General features: G+C 43.9%; 1 protein-coding gene across 1 annotated transcript in view; it reads left to right on the plus strand.

Annotated features, from left to right (window-relative positions):
* Positions 1-17,309, plus strand: part of APBB3 (amyloid beta precursor protein binding family B member 3) — a 110,460-nt gene that overhangs the window by 70,208 nt on the left and 22,943 nt on the right. The window contains exons 10-11 of the mRNA XM_077266129.1: positions 1,590-1,673; positions 7,405-7,520. Coding sequence (XP_077122244.1) covers positions 1,590-1,673; positions 7,405-7,520 — 200 coding nt within the window. The remainder of the gene's footprint in view (positions 1-1,589; positions 1,674-7,404; positions 7,521-17,309) is intronic.

Raw genomic sequence — 17,309 nt, forward strand, 5'->3', positions numbered from 1 at the left:
CTGCCTGAATTTCAAGATTGGGTTCCTCGTAAAGCAATCCGAGCGCCAGAAAAAACGCATCAATATTCGCCAATGCCGGATCTCCTGGCGCTAGCGAGAAAGCCCAATCCTGAGGGTCGCCCCGTAAAAAAGAAATAACAATTTTAACTTGCTGAGCAGAATCTCCAGATGAACGGGGTCTCAGAGAAAGAAACAATTTACAATTATTCTTGAAATTCCTAAACCTAAATCGATCTCCAGAAAACAATTCCGGAATAGGTATTTTAGGTTCAGACATAGGACTACTGGTAACAAAATCTTGTATACCCTGCACACGAGCTGCCAGCTGGTCAACACTTGTAATCAAGGTCTGCACATTCATGTCTGCAGCAAGCACACGCCACTCAAAGGTAAAGGGGAGGAAGAGAAGGAAGGAAAAAAAAACCTCAGAATTTCCTTTCTTATTATCCCACTTCTGCAATGCTTTAAACATTCAATATTGGCCTGGCATACTGTTATGACCCCAATGGCAGAGGGTCTCAGGAATAATGCTAAGTCAGTAAATACAGAAAACCAGCTCATAGGGCAGTGGTAACTGGGCTGACCATATAACTAATCCTAGCACCACAAATACCAGCAGCCGGGGAACGTTCCTACGTTGATCCTAGACGTCTCGCGCCAGCCGGAGAGCTAACTACCCCTAGAAGGGAAAAGAAAGACCTTTCTTGCCTCCAGAGGAAATACCCCAAAAAGTTGGATAGAAGCCCCCCACAAATAATAACGGTGAGGTAAGAGGAAAAGACAAACATAAGAATGAGCTAGGAATTTAGCAAAGAGAGGCCCACTAGCTAATAGCAGAATATAGAAAGATAACTTATATGGTCAGCAAAAAATCCTATCAAAAATATCCACACTGGAAATTCAAGAACCCCCGAACCGTCTAACGGCCCGGGGGGAGAACACCAGCCCCCTAGAGCTTCCAGCAAGGTCAGGAATCACATTTAGTACAAGCTGGACAAAAATGATAGCAAACAAATAACCCAAAAAACAAAGAAGCAAGACTTAGCTTAATTAAACACGAACCAGGACCAGCAAACAGGAGCAAACAGAATGTGTCTGATAACACCGATGCCAGGCACTGGACTAAGGTTCCAGGAGGTTTATATAGCAACACCCCTGAAGTAACGACCCAGCTGGGTGCAAACAGAGGGAAGGAAATCCCAGAGTCATATCACTAGTAACCACTAGAGGGAGCCAAAAAAGTCTAATTCACAACAGATAACTACCTGTTGCTGGGCAGAATACAGCTTCATCACTAACAATACAGATTATTATACACACAAACATAATACCACATTTCAACAATACACACATCTACAATGGGGAACATGGGCAGCATTTCCATCTACTTACAGGTGCAAAGTGGGTACTAAAAGCAAAAAGCATCACCTGAACTCAACAAACAGACTCATTTTCTACAAATAATGTGGAATAACTGTACAATGATCATCTGTTGGATGACTATTAGCATTTTAGTGTCACGTTTTGTTCTTTATATCTGTATTATTCTGTATGTAATGATGACAGTTTGTAGTATCTTGTTGTTCTAGTTGATATTCTGGACACCGTGCGGGAGTCCATTCAGAAATATGAAGTGCTTTACCTTGGCAGTCTGCCTGTCTCAAAACCAATGGGTGAGTTATTCTTCAGACTGACACAGTACTTAAACAATCAGTGTCGGATTGGGATGCCAAGGGCCCACTAGGAACCAATTCCAGGCCCCCACTTTTCGGCAATATGCAAATGTGACATTATCCTCAATCAAAAATGTATATAGCAATGAAATGTGTAGAATGTTACATGAATAAGATGCTGCCTTTATCTGCACATAGTGATTCAAGTATATTGTGCCAAGTACTGGTCATATAAGCGGGTGGTGGCCCACCCACTCTTCTACAGGGGCCCACCGGAGGATTCTCCTGTTCTCCTGTGGGCCAGTCCAAACCTGAATACAATTGAGGTTAATGATATTCTATTTTGTTAATAAGTAAATATGCCACATAAAGATTTCATGTGCTTTTAGTGGAGATACTAGATGCAAAGTTCTCCTTGTAGCATGGGTCTAGCAGGATGAATAACGAGTACTCTTTTTTTGGCCAAGATGAATGTAATGCGAGGATCACGGGAAAGGCAGAGGTACATAAAGTCAGCCATATGTGCCAAGCTCCATACAGCCAACACTTACCTGTCTCCACCATGATGACAACTCTCCATCTCCTCCTCCTTCTCTTCCTCCTCATTCCCATCCTCAGTCAATCCACGTAGGAGAGATGGAAAGAAGGTTGTGTGGGTACTAGCCTCTGTTGCGATAGCCACCAGCGTGTTGGAGCTGGTGCTCAACCACTTGCCTCTTCTGCTCACAAAGCCTTGCCAACATGTTAAGTGTGGAGTTCCAGTACGTGGTCAAGTCGCACACCAGTCGGTGAGCTGGCACTTGTATGCGCTGCTTCAGCACTGCCAGAGCGAGCGGCAGCAGCTGTAGCCGACTTGCGGAAATGGGCGCTGATGCGTCATACCTTGACCAGAGGTTCTAGCAAATCTGGGTATGTTTTCAGAAACCACTGAACTACCAAGTTGAGCACATGTGCCAAGCATGGTACATGTGTGAGCTTGCCATGTTTCACAGCCGCCACCAGATTACAACCATTATCACACACAATCATGCCTGGTTGGAGGTTCAGCGGCAACAACCACAGATCTGTCTGGTCTATTATTCCTTTAAGTAACTGTCATGCACAGTGTGGGAAGACTAAGTGCAACATGAGGGGAAGAAAGCCCAAATGCTAGGGAAAGCAGGAGTGGAGAAACCTAGGCTGATCTAATAGCACCCTGCCTCCCCTACCGTCCCTATACACTATGTTCCAAATTATTATGCAAATTACATTTTTCTCGGATTTTCCTAAATGGTCAGTGCAAATGACAGTCAGTCTAATAAAAGTCATCACCCATTAGAGTATACATCGAATTTTATTGAAGAAACCTCCCAATGATAACAGTATAATCTCCAAAATGAACAAAAACTCAAAATGCACTGTTCCAAATTATTAGGCACAGTAGAATTTCTAAACATTTGATATGTTTTAAAGAACTGAAAATGCTCATTTGTGGAATTTGCAGCATTAGGAGGTCACATTCACTGAACAAAAAAGCTATTTAACTCCAAAACATCCTAACAGGCCAAGTTACATGTTAACATAGGAACCCTTTATTGATATCACCTTCACAATTCTTGCATCCATTGAACTTGTGAGTTTATGGAGAGTTTCTGCTTGTATTTCTTTGCATGAAGTCAGAATAGCCTCCCAGAGCTGCTGTTTTGATGTGAACTGCCTCCCACCCTCATAGATCTTTTGCTTGATGATACTCCAAAGGTTCTCTATAGGGTTGAGGTCAGGGGAAGATGGTGGCCACACCATGAGTTTATCTCCTTTTATGCCCATAGCAGCCAATGACTCAGAGGTATTCATTGTCATGCATGAAGATGATTTTGTTCCTGAAGGCACTTTTCTGCTTTTTAGACCATGGAAGAAAGTTGTCAGTCAGAAACTCTATTTACTTTGCTGAGGTCATTTTCACACCTTCAGGAACCTTAAAGGGCCCTACCAGCTGGTTCCCCATGATTCCAGCCCAAAACATGACTCCTCCACCTCCTTGCTGACGTCGCAGCCTTGTTGGGACATGGTGGCCATCCACCAACCATCCACTACTCCATCCATCTGGACCGTCCAGAGTTGCTCGACACTCATCAGTAAACAAGACTGTTTGAAAATTAGTCTTCATGTATGTCTGGGCCCACTGCAGCCGTTTCTGCTTGTGAACACTGTTTTGGAATGGCCGAATAGTAGGCTTATGCACCACAGCAAGCCTTTGAAGGATCCTACACCTTGAGGTTCGAGGGACTCCAGACGCACCAGCAGCTTCAAATAACTGTTTGCTGCTTTGTAATGGTATTTTGGCAGCTGCTCTCTTAATCCAATGAATTTGTCTGCCAGAAAACTTCCTCATTATGCCTTTATTTGCATGAACTCTGTCTGTGCTCTGTTTCAGTCACAAATCTCATCAGAGTATGATGATCACTCTTAAGTTTTTGTGAAATATCTAATTTTTTCATACCTTGTCCAAGGCATTGCACTATTTAAGGCTTTTCAGCAGCAGAGAGATCTTTTTTATTTCCCATATTGCTTGAAACCTGTGACCTGCATAATAATGTGGAACATCATTTTTGAGTAGTTTTCCTTTAATTAGAATCACCTGGAAAACTAATTATCACATGTGTTTAAGATTGATTTCAGTGATTCATTGAGCCCTGAGACACAATACCATCCACGAGTTTATTTGAAAAACAAAACAATTAAATCTTTAAGACACTTAAATCCAATTTTCATAATAATTTGGAACACAGTGTATTGGCTCCACACCAATCACCGAGCATGAACCTAAGCCCTGTATATCCCTAGAGCTAAGGCCTGTGTAGGGAAGGGGGATCAGCACTTGTCAATCACCACTGTACACTAAAGAGAAGGGAGACAAACAACGGGGAAGCAACTTATCTTGAGCAGACTCAGAGAGGTAACACCAAACGTCCTCCAACAGCACTAGAGAGGAAGTAAGCAGACTGCAATAGCTCCAAGCCTTCACAAGGGGTACATGTGTATATCACCGGCAACTCCCTGAAACAGACTGGGAGTCTATAAATACCCAGGTCCAGGTGTGTCAGTTAGAGCCAGAGGGAGGTTGCCACTGGGTCCAAAAGTCACTTCTGGCTGATCTGGATAATATGCTCTGAGATACCACATCGGAGATGGAGGAGGAGCAGGATGGGGTGCAGGAACTGCTGTAGGAGGTGGAGGAAACCCTGATAGAAGTAGGGCTGGAAATACTCAGCATCGGGAACACATTCGCCGTGCCAGGTTGTGACTCGGCCCCAGCCTCCACAATGCTCATCCAGTGTGCTACCAGGGAAATGTAGTGTCCATGGCCACAAGTGCTTGTCCACGAGTTGGTCGTTAAGTGGATGATGCCAGTAAGTGCCTTGGTTAGGGCATGGGTAATGTTCCTGGACACGTGTTGGTACAAGGCAGGGACGCCACAGCGGCAGAAAAAGTAGTGGCTGGGGACCGAGTACCGAGGGACAGCTACCGCCATGAGTTAGTGGAAATCCTCTGTGTTTACAAGCCTGGGAATGTGCCGTTTAGCATTTGGGACTGTGGTGGGTGGCTGGGAGCTTTCTATTTCATTCCAAGGCCTGGGATAGGGACAGCTGAACTCTGGGCTGGGACAAGGATTTGAAAGTGCCTGATGATGGTAAGTCAGAATGTGCAAGGATAGGTGCAGGGCAGGAGGCATCTGCGCCAGTGTTTAGGACAGGGATTGGGAAGCACCTAGCACAGGGGGAGAGGTAGTGGTGTCACTCGATGGCACTAACTGTGGAGCCAGAGGATTGGCCATCCATATCGGGTGCTTAGATTGCATGTGACTGATCATGCTGGTGGTGGTTAGGTTCCTAGTGGTCGTGCCCCTGCTGATCTTGGCATGGCACAGGTTGCAAATTGCCATTTTGTTAGTCTTAGAACTTTATTTAAAAAAGTCCCAAACTGGGGAACACCTAACTCTTTGACGGAGAAATGCATGAATTTCGGTACTCTGCGGAACAGTTTCCTGCCTTGTCCGTCTGGTCACCCCATTGCCTTTTCCTGTCTGTTTTGGTGCTGCTGATCTCTCCCCTTTAGCGCTGCTGGCCTCGCTCTACATGTCAGCTTCCCAAGTTGGGTCAGTGACTTCATCATCCACCACTTCATCTTCCACCACCGCACCATGGTCCTCCTAACGTTGTGACTTAACAGCAGCAAGACTTAGCGACAACTGTATCTCATCATCTTCGTCCTCCTTATCAGCTGTCATCAAAGTAAAAAGGGAGTACTTTAAGAAATCTAATGATTAACACATTCTATTTTGTTTCACACATGTTTCTTTACTCCTTGTTTCTACATTTGCTCGTTCATAATTTTGATGCCTTCAGTTTGAATCTACAATGTGCACATTCCAATAAGAAAAAGGAAACAACTGCATGACTTTTGACTAATACTATATACTGTATATATATATATATATATATATATATATATATATATATATATATACACATGTGTGTGTGTGTTTGTGTCTATCGATCTATCTGACTACTATATATGTATATATAGCGGGTGAGATAAGTGTTGAACACAATCCACACATGCAAAGAAATCAAACTGTAGATATCCATAAATTAATTTATGTGTAATAATGAGAAATGACAGAGAGAACAAGTATTGAAAAGGCTTACTGAAATTGAATTAATATTTCGTACAAAAGCCTTTGTTGATAAAAGCTTCAAGATGTCTCCTGTATGGAGAAACTAGTTGCATGCATTGCTCTGTTGTGATTTTGGCCCACTCTTCCACACAAACACTCTTCAAATCCTGAAGGTTCTGGTCATATGAGATCCTACATTATACTGCAGTTCTGTTCCATATGTACTGTGTTTCTCCAAAAATCAAACCTAACCCAAAAATAAGCCATAGCATGATTTTACAGGATTTTTGGAGTATGCTTGCAATATAAGCCCTACTCAAAAATAAATCATGGCCAGCTTTGGGAGGAAATTGGGCAATTGCCAAAGGCCCCCACTCTCTTAGGGGTCCCCAGTGTTTCTATTTTGAGGTTGACTGCTTAAGGAACCTTGGTGAGATCACGGTCATGTCGCCATGTTGTCACCAAAGGTCCTATAACTGCTGGAGTCCAAAGGAACAGAAGAGGAGACATGCTGATGTGTACCGTATGTACATGTGTATGTGCAGTATGTGTGTATATGTGTATGTATGTATATACATGTGTATGTGCAGTATGTGTGTATACGTGTATGTATGTATATACATGTGTATGTGCAGTATGTACATACGTGTGTGTATTTATTCATATGTGTGTGTGTGTCTGTGTATGTACACAATGCCTAAATGGGGATGAGTTGGCAGATATACTGAGCATTTCTGCACCAGAGCAAGCATAGCCATAACTGCTGTGCGCTACCTCTGGAATCCTGGTGATCTAGATAACAAGGCAACTTCGTGAAAAATGACATTGTAAATGGATGTTAGAGTAAAGCGGGGCTGCTGTTCATGAGTTAGGTACTGTTTGCACCTTCACATCATGTATGGGTCCTTTAAGTCAAATTTATTTTATATCCTCAGAGAATTTTCCTCTCTATCAATCAAACACTTTAGGTGAATGGAGTCAGACAAATAGGTTTGACCCATATACCGGGAGCAACTATTACCGTATATACAGTACATAGTAAGAACAACTGAAGTGCCTGTCTTTATCTTTCAGGAATGGATGTCTTAAATAGTGCAATAGAGGACATGATCAGTACCACACTCGGGGAACACTGGACTGAAGCGGTCATTGAAGTGACTGATACGCTGCTGGCCGTACATCCCAGAGAGGTAATTCACTCATTCTTGTCCTTACTCCAAATACACGAGACATAACCAATGTGAACGTTGGCCAATAATAAAGTATAATGATCAAACCCAGCCTTGTGACCTGTGGAGCCACTAATATATCTTTTAAAGGAAATCTTTCATGAGATTCATGCTGCCCCAATACTTTGATATGCCGGCCATGGACACAATGTCTCAGCTGATCATTCTGATGCCGGTCCTTGGCCAGCTTCTCTCCGCCCCGCTCCCTTTGACTAAGAGGGCAGAGGCCAGTGAACTGACAGATGGCCGGGGACCTTCTAGGCCACTGAGACACTTAATGGCTTTTCCAATTATGTTTACTGTCATGATCTCTGCAGGCAGAGATCATAGCAAGCCTATAGAGGGACAAGCTCTCGGAAGATGGAACTATACTGACCATGAACTAAGCCTGCCGCGCAACTAGAAATAGCCAGGTAGCATTTCCTATTTATAGCTAGATGCCCAGCTCTGGCCTAAGACCTAAATAGCTAGCAGAGGGAAATATAAGACCTGGCTCACCTCTAGAGAAATATTCCAAAGAAGACAGTAGCCCCCCACATATAATGACGGTGAGTTCAGATGAAACAACAAACGCAGCAGGAAAATAGTCTTAGCAAATTTGAGGTCCGCTTACTAGATAGCAGAAGACAGATAGTATACTTTCATGGTCAGCAGAAAAATACTAACAAAACACCATCCAGAGATTACCTTAAACTCTGGCATTAACTCATAACGCCAGAGTAGCAATCCCTGATCGACGAGAGCTTTCCAGACACAGTAACAAAACTTCAGCTGCGAACTGGAACAAATAGGCAAAACAAAACATGGACAAAAGTCCAACTTATCAGTAGTTGTCTAGAAGCAGGAACAAGCACTGAGAGGCATCAGATAACATTGTTGACCGGCAAGAAACCACCAGAGAAATGAGCTTAAATAGCGACACCCACTACTGATGGAATCAGGAGAAACAGGAAAGAGGATGACAAGTCCAATTCCACAAGCGGCCACCGGGGGAGCCCAGAATCCAAATTCACAACAGTACCCCCCCCTCAAGGAGGGGGCACCGAACCCTCACCAGATCCACCAGGGCGACCAGGATGAGCCCTATGGAAGGCACGAACAAGATCAGAAGCATGAACATCAGATGCATTGACCCAAGAATTATCCTCCTGGCCGTAACCCTTCCAGTTGACCAGATACTGGAGTTTCCGTCTGGAAACACGAGAGTCCAAAATTTTCTCCACAACGTACTCCAACTCACCCTCAACCAACACCGGAGCAGGAGGCTCAAGAGAAGGTACAACAGGTACCTCATACCTGCGCAATAACGACCGATGAAAAAACGTTATGAATGGAAAAGGACGCAGGGAGGTCCAAACGGAAAGAAACAGGATTAAGAATCTCCAATATTCTATAAGGGCCGATGAACCGAGGTTTAAACTTAGGAGAAGAGACCCTCATAGGGACAAAACGAGAAGACAACCACACTAAATCTCCAACACAAAGCCGAGAACCAACACGACGATGACGGTTGGCAAAACGCTGAGTCTTCTCCTGTGACAACTTCAAATTGTCCATAACCTGCCCCCAGATGTGATGCAATCTCTCCACCACCGCATCCACTCCAGGACAATCCGAGGATTCCACCTGACCGGAGGAAAATCGAGGGTGAAACCCCGAATTACAGAAAAACGGGGACACCAAGGTGGAAGAACTGGCCCGATTATTGAGGGCGAACTCTGCCAATGGCAAAAAAGCAACCCAATCATCCTGGTCAGCAGAGACAAAACACCTCAGATATGTCTCAAGGGTCTGATTAGTCCGCTCGGTCTGGCCATTAGTCTGAGGGTGAAAAGCAGATGAAAAAGACAAATCTATGCCCATCCTAGCACAGAATGCCCGCCAAAATCTAGACACAAATTGGGTACCTCTGTCAGAAACAATATTCTCAGGAATACCGTGCAATCGGACAACATTCTGAAAAAACAGAGGAACCAACTCAGAAGAAGAAGGCAACTTGGGCAGAGGAACCAAATGGACCATTTTAGAGAAACGGTCACAGACCACCCAGATGACAGACATCTTCTGGGAAACAGGCAGATCTGAAATAAAATCCATCGAGATGTGTGTCCAAGGCCTCTTAGGAATAGGCAAGGGCAACAGCAGTCCGCTAGCCCGAGAACTACAAGACTTGGCCCGAGCACAAACGTCACATGACTGCACAAAGACTCGCACATCTCGTGACAGAGAAGGCCACCAGAAGGATCTTGCCACCAAATCCCTGGTACCAAAAATTCCGGGATGACCTGCCAATGCAGAAGAATGTACCTCAGAGATGACTCTGCTGGTCCAATCATCCGGAACAAACAGTCTATCAGGCGGACAACGATCCGGTCTATCCGCCTGAAACTCTTGCAAGGACCGCCGCAGATCAGGAGAAACGGCCGACAAAATTACTCCCTCCCTAAGGATACCTGTGGGTTCAGAATTACCAGGAGAGTCCGGGTCAAAACTCCTAGAAAGGGCATCTGCCTTAACATTCTTAGAACCCGGTAGGTATGACACCACAAAATTAAAGCGAGAAAAAAATAAAGACCAGCGCGCCTGTCTAGGATTCAGGCGTCTGGCAGTCTCAAGATAAATCAAATTTTTGTGGTCAGTCAATACCACCACCTGATGCCTAGCCCCCTCGAGCCAATGGCGCCACTCCTCAAACGCCCACTTCATGGCCAAAAGCTCCCGATTCCCAACATCATAATTCCGCTCTGCGGGCGAAAATTTGCGAGAAAAGAAGGCACAAGGCCTAATGACGGAGCAGTCGGAACCTTTCTGCGACAACACTGCCCCAGCTCCGATCTCCGAAGCGTCAACCTCAACCTGAAAAGGCAGATTCACATCAGGCTGACGCAACACAGGGGCAGAGGCAAAACGGCGCTTAAGCTCCTGAAAGGCCTCTACAGCATGAGGGGACCAATTAGCAACATCAGCGCGTTGTCTGGTCAAATCAGTCAGTGGTTTAACGACATCCGAAAAACCAGCAATAAATCGGCGGTAAAAGTTGGCAAAGCCCAAAAATCTCTGAAGACCCTTAAGAGAGGAGGGCTGAGTCCAGTCACAAATAGCTTGCACCTTGACGGGATCCATCTCAATGGAAGAGGGAGAAAAAATATACCCCAAAAAGGAAATTTTCTGGACCCCAAAAACGCACTTAGACCCCTTCACACATAAAGAATTAGACCGCAGAACCTGAAAAACTCTCCTGACCTGCTGGACATGAGAGTCCCAGTCATCAGAAAAAATCAGAATATCATCCAGATATATTATCATAAATTTATCCAGAAAATCGCGGAAAATATCATGCATAAAAGACTGGAAAACTGAAGGGGCATTAGAAAGACCAAAAGGCATGACCAAATACTCAAAGTGGCCCTCGGGCGTATTAAATGCGGTCTTCCACTCATCCCCCTGCCTGATCCGCACCAAATTATACGCCCCACGAAGATCAATTTTAGAGAACCACTTAGCACCCTCTATACGAGCAAACAAATCAGTAAGCAATGGCAATGGGTATTGATACTTAACAGTGATCTTATTCAGAAGCCGATAATCAATACATGGTCTCAAAGAGCCGTCTTTTTTTGAGACAAAGAAAAACCCAGCTCCCAAGGGAGAAGAAGATGGACGAATATGTCCCTTTTCCAAAGACTCCTTTATATATTCCCGCATAGCAGCATGTTCCGGCACAGACAAATTAAACAAACGACCCTTTGGATATTTACAACCCGGTATCAAATCTATGGCACAATCGCACTCACGGTGCGGAGGTAACGACCCAAGCTTGGGTTCGTCAAAGACGTCTTGATAATCAGAGAGGAACTCAGGGACTTCAGAGGGAATGGACGACGAAATAGAAACCAAAGGTACGTCCCCATGAATACCCTTACATCCCCAGCTCAACACAGACATAGCTCTCCAGTCCAAGACTGGGTTGTGAGACTGCAACCATGGCAATCCCAGTACCAAATCGTCATGTAAATTATACAGCACCAGGAAACGAATAATCTCCTGGTGATCCGGATTGATACGCATGGTTACTTGTGTCCAGTATTGTGGTTTATTATTAGCCAATGGGGTGGAGTCAATCCCCTTCAGAGGAATAAGAGTCTCCAAAGGCTCTAAATCAAAACCACAACGATTGGCAAAGGACCAATCCATAAGACTCAGAGCGGCGCCAGAGTCAATATAGGCGTCCGTGGCAATGGATGACAAAGAGCAAATCAGGGTTACAGACAAAATAAACTTAGACTGAATGGTGCCAATGGAAACAGACTTATCAAGCTTCTTTGTACGCCTAGAGCATGCCGATATAACATGAGTAGAATCCCCACAATAGAAACACAATCCATTCTTCCGTCTAAAATTCTGTCGCTCACTCCTGGACAGAATTCTATCACACTGCATACTTTCTGGCGTCTTTTCCATAGACACCGCCAGATGGTGCATCGGTTTGCGCTCCCGCAGACGCCTATCAATCTGAATAGCCATTGTCATGGACTCATTCAGACCTGCAGGCAAAGGGAACCCCACCATAACATCCTTAACGGCATCAGAGAGACCTTCTCTGAAAGTTGCCGCCAAGGCGCACTCATTCCACTGAGTAAGCACAGACCATTTACGGAATTTTTGGCAGAAAACTTCAGCTTCGTCTTGCCCCTGAGATAGTGCCATCAAAGTTTTTTCTGCCTGAAGTTCCAAATGAGGTTCCTCATAAAGCAAGCCCAAGGCCAGAAAAAACGCATCCACATCGCGTAACGCAGGATCCCCTGCTGGCAATGAGAAGGCCCAATCTTGAGGGTCACCCCTGAGCAAGGAAATCACAATCCTAACCTGCTGAGCAGGGTCTCCAGCTGAACGAGACTTCAGGGACAAATAAAGCTTACAATTATTTCGGAAATTCTGGAAGCTAGCTCTATTCCCTGTGAAGAACTCCGGCAAAGGAATTCTCGGCTCAGATACCGGAGCATGTACTACAAAATCTTGTAAATTTTGTACTTTCGTGATGAGATTATTCAAACCCGCAGTTACACTCTGGAGATCCATTATTGTCAGGTGCACACAGAGCATACAGAGATTAGGAGGAGAGAGAGAAAAAAGACTGCAGCAAGGCAGACTGGAGGAAAAAAAAAAAAAAAAATTCCAGCAGACTTCTTATAACTCTCCTTTCTCAACCTGGGTCTTTAACACTTTAGTGGGCCGGTCAAACTGTCATGATCTCTGCAGGCAGAGATCATAGCAAGCCTATAGAGGGACAAGCTCTCGGAAGATGGAACTATACTGACCATGAACTAAGCCTGCCGCGCAACTAGAAATAGCCAGGTAGCATTTCCTATTTATAGCTAGATGCCCAGCTCTGGCCTAAGACCTAAATAGCTAGCAGAGGGAAATATAAGACCTGGCTCACCTCTAGAGAAATATTCCAAAGAAGACAGTAGCCCCCCACATATAATGACGGTGAGTTCAGATGAAACAACAAACGCAGCAGGAAAATAGTCTTAGCAAATTTGAGGTCCGCTTACTAGATAGCAGAAGACAGATAGTATACTTTCATGGTCAGCAGAAAAATACTAACAAAACACCATCCAGAGATTACCTTAAACTCTGGCATTAACTCATAACGCCAGAGTAGCAATCCCTGATCGACGAGAGCTTTCCAGACACAGTAACAAAACTTCAGCTGCGAACTGGAACAAATAGGCAAAACAAAACATGGACAAAAGTCCAACTTATCAGTAGTTGTCTAGAAGCAGGAACAAGCACTGAGAGGCATCAGATAACATTGTTGACCGGCAAGAAACCACCAGAGAAATGAGCTTAAATAGCGACACCCACTACTGATGGAATCAGGAGAAACAGGAAAGAGGATGACAAGTCCAATTCCACAAGCGGCCACCGGGGGAGCCCAGAATCCAAATTCACAACAGTTTACTCTCTACTATGAAACTGGCTGTGATGATCCATTGTCTGATTCATGTTGCTTGTGCTTCGGGCAGTATAAATGTGATGACAAGATCCCTTTAAAGGAACCTTTACCCCTTAGCGCAAAAGGATGTACATGTAGGTCGGTGTTGGCATCAGCGTGTGTGAAGGGGGCTCAGGAGCTGAGCTACGATCATTTGTGGTAACCATTTAGATACCGCTGATAGCGACATTTAAATGGAGAAGTTGTCTGGGGGCACACACAACGGTCACCTGCGATGAGATCATGGGGGACCGATGAAACACCATGGCAGCTGGCGGTCTGCTGAAGGTAGGTGCAGGTGATTTACACTATATTCTGCAGTACTAATGTATGTCAGTCAATGGTATAAGCAATCAGATGATCACAGGTTAAGTCCCCTTAGGGGACAAAATAAATAGTTGGAAAAAAACGTTTTTCAAAATTTAAATATATATATATATATATATATATATATATATATATATACACAGTGGGGCAAAAAAGTATTTAGTCAGTCAGCAATAGTGCAAGTTCCACCACTTAAAAAGATGAGAGGCGTCTGTAATTTACATCATAGGTAGACCTCAACTATGGGAGACAAACTGAGAAAAAAAAATCCAGAAAATCACATTGTCTGTTTTTTTATCATTTTATTTGCATATTATGGTGGAAGATAAGTATTTGGTCAGAAACAAACAATCAAGATTTCTGGCTCTCACAGACCTGTAACTTCTTCTTTAAGAGTCTCCTCTTTCCTCCACTCATTACCTGTAGTAATGGCACCTGTTTAAACTTGTTACCAGTATAAAAAGACACCTGTGCACACCCTCAAACAGTCTGACTCCAAACTCCACTATGGTGAAGACCAAAGAGCTGTCAAAGGACACCAGAAACAAAATTGTAGCCCTGCACCAGGCTGGGAAGACTGAATCTGCAATAGGCAACCAGCTTGGAGTGAAGAAATCAACAGTGGGAGCAATAATTAGAAAATGGAAGACATTCAAGACCACTGATAATCTCCCTCAATCTGGGGCTCCACGCAAAATCCCACCCCGTGGGGTCAGAATGATCACAAGAACGGTGAGCAAAAATCCCAGAACCACGCGGGGGGACCTAGTGAATGAACTGCAGAGAGCTGGGACCAATGTAACAAGGCCTACCATAAGTAACACACTACGCCACCATGGACTCAGATCCTGCAGTGCCAGACGTGTCCCACTGCTTAAGCCAGTACATGTCCGGGCCCGTCTGAAGTTTGCTAGAGAGCATTTGGATGATCCAGAGGAGTTTTGGGAGAATGTCCTATGGTCTGATGAAACCAAACTGGAACTGTTTGGTAGAAACACAACTTGTCGTGTTTGGAGGAAAAAGAATACTGAGTTGCATCCATCAAACACCATACCTACTGTAAAGCATGGTGGTGGAAACATCATGCTTTGGGGCTGTTTCTCTGCAAAGGGGCCAGGACGACTGATCCGGGTACATGAAAGAATGAATGGGGCCATGTATCGTGAGATTTTGAGTGCAAAGCTCCTTCCATCAGCAAGGGCATTGAAGATGAAACGTGGCTGGGTCTTTCAACATGACAATGATCCAAAGCACACCGCCAGGGCAACGAAGGAGTGGCTTCGTAAGAAGCATTTCAAGGTCCTGGAGTGGCCTAGCCAGTCTCCAGATCTCAACCCTATAGAAAACCTTTGGAGGGAGTTGAAAGTCCGTGTTGCCAAGCGAAAAGCCAAAAACATCACTGCTCTAGAGGAGATCTGCATGGAGGAATGGGCCAACATACCAACAGCAGTGTGTGGCAACCTTGTGAAGACTTACAGAAAACGTTTGACCTCTGTCATTGCCAACAAAGGATATATTACAAAGTATTGAGATGAAATTTTGTTTCTGACCAAATACTTATTTTCCACCATAATATGCAAATAAAATGATTAAAAAAACAGACAATGTGATTTTCTGGATTTTTTTGTCTCAGTTTGTCTCCCATAGTTGAGGTCTACCTATGATGTAAATTACAGACGCCTCTCATCTTTTTAAGTGGTGGAACTTGCACTATTGCTGACTGACTAAATACTTTTTTGCCCCACTGTATATATATATATATATATATATATATATATATATATATATATATATAAAGAAACTTGAATCACCCAATTTTCACCCATTAAAAATAAAGAAATTTTTTTAAAAAATATACGTTTCTGGTATTGCAAATCTATCAAAATGTAAAGTTAACCAAAATGGTAAATGCAGTAAAGAGAAAAAATAGACTAAAAAAACCTCCAGAGTTGTGGTTTTTCAGTCACCTTACCTCCTTAAAAAATGTCATTAAAAAGATCAAAACATTGCATCACTGGTAACAATACAATGGTCAGCCCACCACACAAGTAAACAGCCCTCACACAGCTCCATCGACAGAGAAATAATTTTTTTCCCCAAAATATTCCAGTTCATTGTACCGTAAAATGAACAGTGTCTTTTAAAAGACTTGTCCTCTAAAAAAATCATGTCCTTATACAGCTATTTGACAGTACAATTGAAAAGTTATGCCTCTTGAAAGAAGGGGAGGAAAATGAGGATGCACGCGGGTATCGGTCTGACAATGATAATTTGCTGATGATAAAATAGTCATTGTATTGAAACAGCAGCACACAGCCTGATAGGTGACACATCACTGAAATCTGTGTCCCAGCCCCTACCTCATGCTGCCCTCAGATTACATAGCAAAAACCTGCTGACAGATTCCCTTTAACTTGCGACCTGATCTTTGATTTTTTGAAATTATTTTTCAACAGAAAACAGAGATGTCAGGTTATTATATGTGAATTCAAAGCCAGATTTGAATATACTGTGCCCCCTGAATATTAAATCATTATACTATGTCCCCTGAATGTATAATGAATATACTATGCCCCCAGAAAATATAATCAATATACTGTGCCCCATAAAAATACAACTAACACTCTCCTATGTATACTGTAATGTGCATCATGAATATAAAATATAGTCTACTACCCTGAATATAAAAAATATACTGTGCCATACTGAATATTACAGAATCTCACCCAAGGTTTTATCCTCTTAATACATTGCAGTCACATACCTCCCAACTTTTGAGGAAGGGAAAGAAGGACAAAGTCAGCTCCATACTGTATAATGGCCACACATGATGCTTCTTACTGTATAATGGCTCCACATGATGCTCCATACTGTATAATGGCCACACATGACGCTCCATACTGTATAATGGCCACACATGACGCTCCATACTGTATAATGGCCACACAGTTCTCCATACTGTATAATGATCCCACATGATGCTTAATACTGTATAATGACCCCCCTCCTGTATGCATGGCTCATATTCCCCCCTGTATGCATGGCTCATATTCCCCCTCCCCCTGTATGCATGGCTCATATTTCCCCTTCCTGTATGCATGGCTCATATTCCTCCCCCCCCCCCCGTATGCATGGCTCATATTTCCCCCTCCTGTATGCATGGCTCATATTCCCCCCCTGTATGCATGGCTCATATCCTCCCCCTCCTGTATGTATGGCTCATATTCCCCCTCCCCCTGTATGCATGGCTCATATTTCCCCCTCCTGTATGCATGGCTCATATGCCCCCCTCCCTGTATGCTTGGTTCATATTCCCCCCTGTATGCTTGGCTCATATTCCCCCCCTATATGCTTGGCTCATATTCCCCCCCCTATGCATGGCTCATATTTCCCCCTCCTGTATGCATGACTCATTTTTTCCCCCC

The sequence above is a fragment of the Ranitomeya variabilis genome, chromosome 5 (genome assembly GCF_051348905.1).
Source record: "Ranitomeya variabilis isolate aRanVar5 chromosome 5, aRanVar5.hap1, whole genome shotgun sequence".
In the NCBI taxonomy this organism is placed as follows: domain Eukaryota; kingdom Metazoa; phylum Chordata; class Amphibia; order Anura; family Dendrobatidae; genus Ranitomeya; species Ranitomeya variabilis.